This window comes from Myodes glareolus, chromosome 1, assembly GCF_982192425.1.
Source record: "Myodes glareolus chromosome 1, mMyoGla1.1, whole genome shotgun sequence".
Classification (NCBI taxonomy): Eukaryota; Metazoa; Chordata; class Mammalia; order Rodentia; family Cricetidae; genus Myodes; species Myodes glareolus.
This window is the reverse complement of record NC_142026.1, coordinates 65,213,251-65,223,168: the sequence shown is the minus strand read 5'-3', so window position 1 is coordinate 65,223,168 and position 9,918 is coordinate 65,213,251. Positions and strand designations below refer to the sequence as shown.

At 42.0% G+C, this 9,918-nt stretch overlaps 1 protein-coding gene across 9 annotated transcripts in view; it reads left to right on the top strand.

Annotated features, from left to right (window-relative positions):
* The first annotated feature begins 6,028 nt into the window (after positions 1–6,028).
* The window catches only part of LOC125399830 (MHC class I-like protein MILL2), a 32,059-nt gene continuing 28,169 nt past the window's right edge, over positions 6,029–9,918 (top strand). For 6 of the 9 annotated variants that reach the window (XR_015738464.1, XR_015738463.1, XR_015738461.1 and 3 more), the window contains exon 1: positions 6,030–6,479. Coding sequence is in view for 4 of the 9 variants with exons in the window: in XM_048433439.3 (XP_048289396.3) it covers positions 6,389–6,479 (91 nt within the window). In the remaining 5 variants the exon portion in view is untranslated. Of the gene's footprint in view, positions 6,480–9,918 lie in introns of all 9 variants that reach the window. The other 3 variants (XM_085693009.2, XM_087908647.1, XM_085693016.2) reach the window with 1 other exon arrangement.

Sequence of the window (9,918 nt, the reverse complement as noted above, 5' to 3'; positions counted from 1 at the left end):
TTCTCTAATCAGTTATCAGTTGCTTGTATCTCTTTATCTGGGAATTAGACCCTGTGAGATTTATCCCATACGTGTTGAGTTAAGCTGGAGGTGTCCTTGTTCAGGTCTTATTTGGAGAACAATATGGTAAAGCTTTCATGGGTGCAGTTTTTCTGACATGTCTAGAAGATACAGTCTCAAAGAAGACTTCCTGAAACTCTTACAATATTTCCACCCTTTCTTCTATACTCCAGGGTGGAAGTACAGCCAAAGTATTCTTGGTCCAGGCTTTCGGTTTTTGGAATGCTACCACTATAATCCCTCATCTTTATCACACTGGAAGCCTAGGGTAGAGCAGTTTCCACCAGGCAAATCCCAAGGGGAAGAAATGAAAACAATGTTTATTCCTTGAGTAGGAGCTCTGTTCCATGAAGCCATCAGTACTGCATCTAGATAATTGAGTTTCCTCCCCCCAGGGGGGCACCAAAGTTTACAGCCAGCCTGGATAAGGATGAAAAGTACATGTGTTCTACAGCATGGAACAGAGGATTCTTTCAAACTATGGTTGAGGAAGGAGCTTAAATTGCTGGGAAGTACCTGTTCTATGCTTGAGGCTTACTGGATGAAGTCAGACACTGTCACACTTCTTTATATCAGAAAGTTGTGCTGTTCTCCATTTTGCTAGACCCTAACACAGGACCCAGCATATCTGGGACTGCAGGATTCCAGGATATCAGCAGCATCAGTCATCTGCAGGGACAGAGGGCAGTGCCTGTGCTCAGAGCCAACTCTATGCCCACAATCACTAGTCATTGCTGCAGTCACAGGAAGAGTGGACATTACATCATGACCTGGATTGTACAATGATAACATGCTGTCAGCTGTCAGTCTCACTCAGGGGAGCAGTCTGTCCTCTCTCCTCACAGTTCTGTTAGAGAAAGCTCTGCTCTCTGATCTCACAGAAGCCCAGACTGCCTCACAGAGGGAAAATTCTTTAAAGGTGACCTGCCCACTGTTCTAACCTGTCCTGGGTTGTGATCTGTTTGAGAGTTTGATAATGGTGTGGGATCCCCATCCCTATCATAAGGCCACACAAACTCTAATAATGACATTGATCACAGAATTCACCTCAAAGGCCACCCATTTTGGAGATGTAGAGAGGGCCAGCCAGTTTGAAATGGCTTTAGAGCAGGATTCCATGTGTCTTCTGAAAATGTAGGAGTAAAATTCTCAAAAAAAAAGTATGCAGTGATAGTTGGGGTGAATGTTACATGGTCTGATAGTGAAATTGGGCTGAAGAAAACTGTGAAGAAGACCCAAATGCTGAGGTCTTACTACAGCCAAAGCAGAAGATAACACTGGGGGTGGTTGGCCTTGGTAATGGTAAGTTTGGCTCTACACTGAAGAACTGTAGATATCTTGGAGCTGGGGGCATGACTGAGAAAACAACATACTTGCTATCCAAGCAGAGGGAATGAGTTTAGATCCCATCATTTATGTAAAAGTATTGGTGTCTGTGTTTCATAGAATGCCCAAAGAAGGAGAGTCCCTTCAGAATGTCGTTTTAAGCTCTCTGGCAACAGGGAGGAACAGTTTCTGTGAACTGAACCTTGAACCCCCATTCAGAGCATACTTATTGATTGTATATAAGCATTATTCGGGGGACAGGAAAAGTTCCTCATACCGAGATCCCTTTGATCTATTCTATATGTTCTCTCAAGGAAATCGTCACACCCTTCCAACATCAGTCCTTATTGTGTATTGTTTGTCATACCCAATAATTTAAGATGCTCTAAGGGTGCCTGGATAGTCCTATGACTAAAGTCATGCAATGGATAAAAAACTTCCTCAGAAAAACAACTCTACAAATCATAGAAAACAATCAATGTGCTCTATAGGTTTCCTCAAGGTCTTAGTACCTCAAACAAACACTAATACATTCTACTCTTACCCTTAATCCAAAGAGAAACCGCTGTTACATTCTAATGTACCCCTATACACAATGACTCTACTAGATTCCCATAAAAGTTAGGATGGTGGTGAGAACCTGTAACCCCAGTGCTAGGGTGGAGCAGAGACAGAGCCTGGAGTAGAGCCACTTCCCAGTCAGTCTAGCCAAAATGGAGACTTTAGGTTCGGTGGGAGATAATGTCTCAAAATGTAAAGTTGAAGGTGGCACAGAAACACCTGAAGCCAGCCTTAACCTTCACATGTTCTCCCATGACATCCACACACACACATGAACACTAGTGAATACAACACACACTAAAAATAGGCATGTTTCCAATATGGTAAGGCAAGTAATGACCAAATAGCTGGAGTTGTTTCATATGTATGTGCTTGTAAAGAACCTCAGGTACACATTCAGGCTGTCTAATGCTCAGTGTGTGGCATGGCTGGAGAATGTGGCTTGTGATGAACATGTCAACTTTTGTTGGAGGATTCAACGTATCCACTTTAGATTACAAATGGTCAAGCACTTTGTCAGTCCCCTGTTATGTTACTCATATTCCTGAAAGCTCTGGAGTCATTATATCACAGAGAATCCAGCTCAGAAAGATGAAACTGCATGTTTCCTCTCATACAAGATATCTAGGTATAAACTCATGTGCATGGTGTGAGCATGCATGCGTGTGTGTATAAATGCATATGTGTGTATATGTATGTGTATGCTTGCATGTGTAAATGTGCATATGTATATGTGTGTACCTATGGGATTTTTGTGAAAGTAGAAAGGGGATCATGAGAGAGCAGAGGACGATCTAATGTCTAAGGAATGGTTCTTAACCTGTGGCTTGTGATCCCTTTGGGTCATTCACAGGAGTCACCATGGAGAAAAACAGATATTTACATTGTGATTCATAACAATAGCAAAATTACAGTCATGAAGTAGCAATGAAAATAATTTTGTGATTGAAGTTCACCACAACACGAGGAACTGTATTAAAGGATCTCAGTGTTAGGCAGGTTGAGAACCACTGGATCTAAGAAGTGCTGTAACAACTCATGTGACATGTATGCAGATGGAAGGACTGCATGACAGGAGGGAGGGGATCAGTGCAGGGGCAGGAGAGACAGGGGAGGGCAGAGGCAAAGGGAAAATAACAATGATATATAATGTGATCTGTGTGAAAACACCATTATTAAACCTGTTCCTTTGCATACTGGTTTTAAAATAACTTAAAAGGGCCAGGTATGATGACGCATTTAATTCCAGCACTTGGGAGGCAGAGACAGGTAGAGCTCCGTGATTTTGAGGCTAGCGCAGTTTATGTGGTAAATTCCAGGACACTTGGGGCTTTGTAGAGAAACCCTACCTCAAAATAAATAAATAGACAAAACAACTTCAACAGCACAAGTGCAAAGCATGACAGCAACTGTGAGTCTTTTGAATTTCTGCTTATGCTTACCATCAGGTTGTTAAAAAATGCCACACCCCTCTGCAGGAGATACAAGCAGATGTGATGAACTGTCCTCAGGTTCTTGTCTGAATGATGCCGTTTGCCATTGTCCTGTAAGAAACTGAGGACTTCCATCTCAAATCTGTCTTTTGTAGATACAGGCCTATGGCTGTGCCACCTAGCACCCTGGATAAGGGGACCAGATCTACCACCCTTGGAGCAACTCTCACTGGAAAGGTACTCACTTCTGAAACCAGCAGTGTCTTCTGACTCTGCTTCCCGTGCCTCCCAGAAGGAGGGTTATGCCGTCCAGGGTCCCAGATCAAACCCTGAGACAACGTGGTTGTGTGTTCCCAGAAGTGCAGTTTCTGCTGAGTCCTACTTTCGCAACCCTGGACTTCCACCTGATTATCTTTCTCATGTCTCTCTCACCCCACAGCCATCTCTCTCCTCCTCTCCCTTTCTGGAACAACACCACTGAAGCCACTCTCTACCAGATCTTATTTCTCTAGGTCATTTTAGGCAATAGATTTGCAGGTCACACAGAATGTGATATGTGTTGATAATGAAGTTTTTAATCATCACTATGATTTGAGTGTGTTCCCTAGAATTTGTATAATGAAATCTTGATTTCTCAATAAAGCAGTGGTCAGCATTAAGGTGTATGGAAAGGAGGAACCTATGGGGAGCTGTTGAGGTCATGAGAACAGAACTGCCCTTAATGGAATAAGGCCATCTAGTATAAATGAGCCAGTCTCTACTCACTCACACTTGATGAGTTACTCTGTGTCTCTGTCTTTCTCTATCTCTGTCTCTGTCTCTCTTTCTAGGAGAGATCTCTCTACATAGTTCTGACTGTCCTGACACTCTCTAGGGAGTCCAGCCTGACATCAAACTCACCTGCCTGTGCCTGGGATTCAGAGAGACTAGGTAACAAGGGATGACCATATACCCCTGGGAAGGGGAAATAGAAGAGATTTCATGAGTATACTGGGGGTGGGTGAGGATGGGAGCATGAGAAATCAGGTTTGGGGATCAGATCAGAGAGGGAGAGTAATGAAAGACACTACTGGAAAGGGAGAGCATTTGAGGGCCAGATAAAAGCCTGGCACAAGGGAACCTCCCAGAAATCTACAAGGAAGACCCCAGATAAGACTATTCCTAGCAATAGTGGATACAAAATCTGAACTGGCTATTTCCTGTGACCAGATTAGTGCCTAGCCCAATTGTCATCAGAGAGATACAGAGACCTACAGTCAAAAGGAGTTTGGGGAATTCTGTAGAAGAGGGGGAGAAATGATTGTAGGAGCCAGAGGAGTCAAGGACACCACAAAAAAACTCACAGAATCACCTAACCTAGGCTAATAGAGACAGAACCAACAACTAGGGAGACTGCACGGAACTGACTTAGGCATTGTGCATATATATTATAGTTATATAGTGTGGTATTCTTGTAGGACTCCTAACAGTGACAACAGGGCCTGTCTCTGACTCTTTTACAGGCTTGTGGGCCCCTATTCTTTATGGATCACCTTGCTCAGCCTTAATATAAAGGGAGGTGCTTAGTCTTAACTAAAACTTGATATGCCATGTTTTGTTGGTATCTGTGGGAGGCCTGCCCTTTTCTTAATGTTATATCCAGTCCGTGAAAAGGCCAAAAGACCACCAGAGAGACCGACTAACTGAAATGCAAAGCAAGGTTTATTGTGTGCACAATACGAGCAGGCAGGGACCTCGCCAAAGCAACTGATGCAGCAGTGGCAAGATGAGGTACCCTGCCCTTCTAGAGGGCATTATTTAAAGTCAAAACCCAGAAAAGTTACATTAGCAGGGTGTGGGGTGATGGGTTCAATCCTGATTGGCTTGTGTCTAGGGACTTTTCAGAAATCTTATTTTCAAACCTCACCTGTTGCTTATCAAGTTTTCTTATCATCTGATCTGGGGTGGGGAGCATTCTGTAGTTATGTGTACTTTCCAGATGGCTACCCTGTTACTTTTGCCCCTAGCCATTTCTGCGATTGGAATGTTTTACGGGAAATTGGGTTATACAAGACACACGATGGAGGCAGAAGACAAAACTCTGGTTCTTCACTCAGTAGAAATTAAGGAGGAATGGATAGGGGTGGGTAGAGGGGAGGTAGTGGGGAGGAACTGAGGGGAGAGGAGGAAGGGGAAACTGCAGCCTGAATTTAAATGAATAAATTAATAATTTTTTTAAAGTGCTGAAATTAAAGGCATGCACCGGCTCCCTTAGAATCTAAACCAGTGTCTCTTCTGGATATATATATTTCACTTTATTGTTCTGCTTTAAAAATATTTATGTCCAGGCTGGACAGGTTCTGTTCAGCAGCAGTGGGTGGTGAGCTCAGCCCCAGGGGCTAAACTGGATCCAGGCAACAGCATAGCTGAAAGCAAATAACATAAATTGTTTCAGACTTTCCATTCTTTGATAGCTCTATTAATTCTCAGTAAGTTATTAACAGGATACATACATCATTTGTTCTTGTAGTTGTAGAAGGGGAATTCCAAGAATTCTGAGTCCTGTGTGAGCATGAGAAAATATCTGAGTAGGCTAGTGAGGTCTTGGCACACGGTGTGGGTAATTCCAGGTTTCTGGCTGATGGGAGTTTATATGTATCCCAGGCTCCTGATGAAAACATCCAGAAGAAGAAATCTTAATGCTTATTGCAGAGAGTGTAGTAGAGATAGCTGTAAAGGAACGTTTTAGTGCCTTTAGTGAGGAGCAGTACAGGATTTGAATCCGGGCTGCCTGCACCCTCACTACATCACCAACTCCCAGCTTCCACTGAGCCCCAGACCTCAACATCTGCCCTTCCACCAAGCCAGCTATTGTCTCCTGACCTTTCAGGATCTCCTCCACCTGAAGTGCCCCATGATACATTTGCCTAATCTCCTTGGCATTCTGGTGTGGGTGGAAGAAGGAAGAAAAGCCTACCTGGCTTTGAATCTGTAAAGTGAGCTCAGATGGTTCTTTAAGGCAAAGGAAGATGATGCTGTCCTTGGAACCCAGAACTCTACTCCTAGCCCACCCGTTGCTAGTGTTACTGATCCTGCAGGATTTGTTGGGCATCTCTGCAGGTGAGTACTGGGCAGAGAGAGGGACTGACTCTATCCCTGTGCTGTGGGGTATAGCATGAGGGAACTTGATGTGTGTCTGTGTATATGTGTCTGTGCGGTGTGCGTGTCTCTGTGGTATGTGTATGTTTCTATGTGTGTACATCTGTGTGTCTCTGTGGCTTGTGAGTGTGTGTGTTTGTATATGTACCTTTGTATGTGTGTATTTGTGTTGGGTGTATCTGTATGGTGTGTGTACATGGTTCCTGTGTATGTGTGTCTCTGTACGTCCGTATATGTGTGTTTGTCTTTGTGTGTTTCTGTGTGAATGTATGTCTGTGTGTGTGTTTGTGTGTTTCTGTGCATGTGTTTCTGTGTGAGTGTGTGTCTTTGTGTGTATGACTGTATGTCTCTGTGTGTTTGTGTCTGTTTTTCTGTGTGGTGAATGGTGTGTGTGTGTCTGTAGCTGTGTGTGTATGTGTGTCTGTCTGTGTGTTATGTATATGTCTGTGTGTCTATATCTCTGTGTGTATGTGTCTTTGTGTGTGTGTTTCTCTATGTGTGTCTATGATTGTATATCTGTGTGTCTGTGTACTATGTTTGTGTCTGTATCTCTGTGTGTATGTGTTTTTGTGTCTGTGTGTGCATCCCTGTGTGTCTGTGTAGGTGTTCCTCTGTGTGTGCACATGTGTATTATCTTGTTGAATCCCTGGAAAAATGTATATCTGGTAGCCATTTGAAAGAACTTTAATGTCTAAAGGACACTGTGACTTTGGGAAAAAGTGTCCTTGGCTGACCTAGCCTTGTAAAATAATCACAGACTCCTGGGAACTTGATGGGAACAGGATGACCAATGGTTTTCCAGAGCTGGAAAGCTCTGCCCCCAAGAAACTATATATGAGCCCTATATATATCCTGATGGTTTGTCACTGCTTTCACTAGAACAAAGGCAGCTACTCTCCTGGATCTTTCCCTCCCAATAAATCTTTCCAGTGAGGTTTGTTGTAATGACCTTTCTTTTTCTGGAGTAGGGCAGAGCAGCGCTGTAAACCCTTCTCCTACTGGAACAGAGTTGTTACACTTGTATTAAGGAAACCTCTCCCAGAGCAAGGGCTATAACACTTTGCTGGGGAGATCCTGGTCAGACTTTGAGCCAAGCTCAGGGATCGGTGGGATTTCAAGTCTTGAACTTGGTTAGGGGCAAAGTGTGTTTCTTTGGCTCTGGTCTGAGGGTCAAGGTGTTCTTTCACTGGCCCTTTTCACCCTACAATGGTAACCACAGCCCAAGAGGCATTGGGTCCCCAGAAACTTCAACTTAACTCCTTCACGGGATTTCCTCCAGCCTTATACCATTCTTGCCAAGTCTGGACAAAGATATAGAAGGAAAATTCTCTTTTCCCTTTTATGAAAGCCAGATATTTTAAAATAAACTTTGATATGATGTTCATTAAAGTCAGTTTTTTATAATTGTTAATCATAGAACTTAAGAAATTTTAATATTAGATATATTATCTTTGTCTTTTCATAATTTTTATATAACTTAAACAACATGCTCAGAGTTTTTTTAGCAAATTTTTATTTTTTATTAAAAATTTCCACCTCCTCCCATTTCCCTCCCCCTCCCCCCACTCCCCTTCCCTCTCCAAACCAAAGAGTAGTCAGGGTTCCCTGCCCTGTGGGAAGTTCAAGGTCCTCCCCACTCCATCCAGCTCTAGGAAGGTGAGCTTTTTAACTCTTAAAAGGTCTTAGCTACCCATTTGTAAGCATAGCCATCCTGTTTACTATACATTTTTATTTATTAAAGAAGTACTTACTTTTTATTCATTAATTTTATCTTTTATATTAATAGCATTTTATTATTTAATATTATATCTTTTTTATAGTCATATAGGTAGAGCTATTCTTTTTCATCTTAAGATAGGAAGAGCAGTTGTTTAACTTAGAAGATATGGCAGAAGCCCTGTACTGGACCTTTAAAAACTCATTTGATTATTAGTTCGTATTTAAAGAGATCATAAAGGTCAAATACATCTTTAAAGTCTTTTAAGTGATTGCATTTAGATATATAGATATTTCATATTGAAAGGCATAGACTTAAGTCATTCTAATCTAAAGCAGCTGTCAATTGGTAAAAGTGTGTCTTTGACTAGGAGCAGTCACCTCTTCACACAGTAAGACCCCGGAGAATGACCTCAGCAGCTCTTCTATGGCAGAAGCTGGAATTGTCCTTTGATTTTTGTTGTTGTTTTTGAACTCAGAGACAAAGCTCTCTTTTTAGTACTGTTAACCAGACAGATGTGAGAGAAAGACAACTGACCCAGTTCATCATGGGGAAAATTAATAAAGCAAACAATTAATTAGAGCAAGCTTTTCTATTCATGTGCATGGACTGTCTCTCCCTAAAGTCAAGGTTCAAGAGATCAGCCTTGGACATGGGTAACATAAGCATTTTTATAGTTCAGGAGTAGGGGTTTCCAAATGGGGGATTTAGCAGGCAAACAGGTGGGGCTACAGAAGCAGAACACAAGCATAAAAAACTGGTCATAGCAACATCCTGAAACAAAGACATGGCAACAGCTTCTGCTACTGCATAAACAAATGACACCCACAATCTCTTATCTCTGAACTTTCTCTGTTCTCCACTCTCAAGAATCTCTTATCTCTGAGTCTCCTTTGGTTTCCTTGCTCTCTCTCTCTCTCTCTCTCTCTCTCTCTCTCTCTCTCTCTGTTCTCCCAACCCCATTGCAAAACTCAGTTTTACAGAGATTCAAATATCTTAGGTCTTTGGATATATTTTTCAAAATAATTTTATATTGTTTTATTTCATGAAAAAGATGGCTCTGGAATTGGGTTATGACCCTCTCTCTACAGAACTAAAGATTTTTGTTTAAAAGCTTCCTCTGAAATCCCTGTCCTGGGTCAGGCAGTGATAGGAGAAAAAGAGAAAAGTGAAAAGCCCAAGAAAAAGCACTATGTGATCTAAAGCATCTATAAACTATTCCCAGTAGGGATCACTACTGTTTATCTCATGTTCCTCTTCTTGATTTTATTTAACTCTATAAATAGTCCTCCATCACATCTCTAAAATTTTTGCTAAAGTATGAACTTTATCTCAAGATTTGTAAGACTATTTTGTAAACTCTTTTTACCTTGGAATTTGTAAGGTCATTCAGTGTGATTTAAAACTCTGTAAAATCTGTAAAAGACAGTAAGTTTAAAACTTGCAACAAAAGGTTGACAGTTTAAAAATCTAGGCATAGGTGCGGTGACTTGAATGAGAATGGCCTCCATAGGTTCATAGACTTGAGTGCTTGTAGGCTCATAAATTTGAATGTTTGGTCACCAGGGAATGGCACTATTTGAAAGGATTAGAAGGTGTGGCCTTGTTGGAGGAAGTGTGTCACTGAGGGTGTGGACATTGAGCTTTCAAAGGCTCAAGCCAGACCCAGTGGCTCTCCCTCTT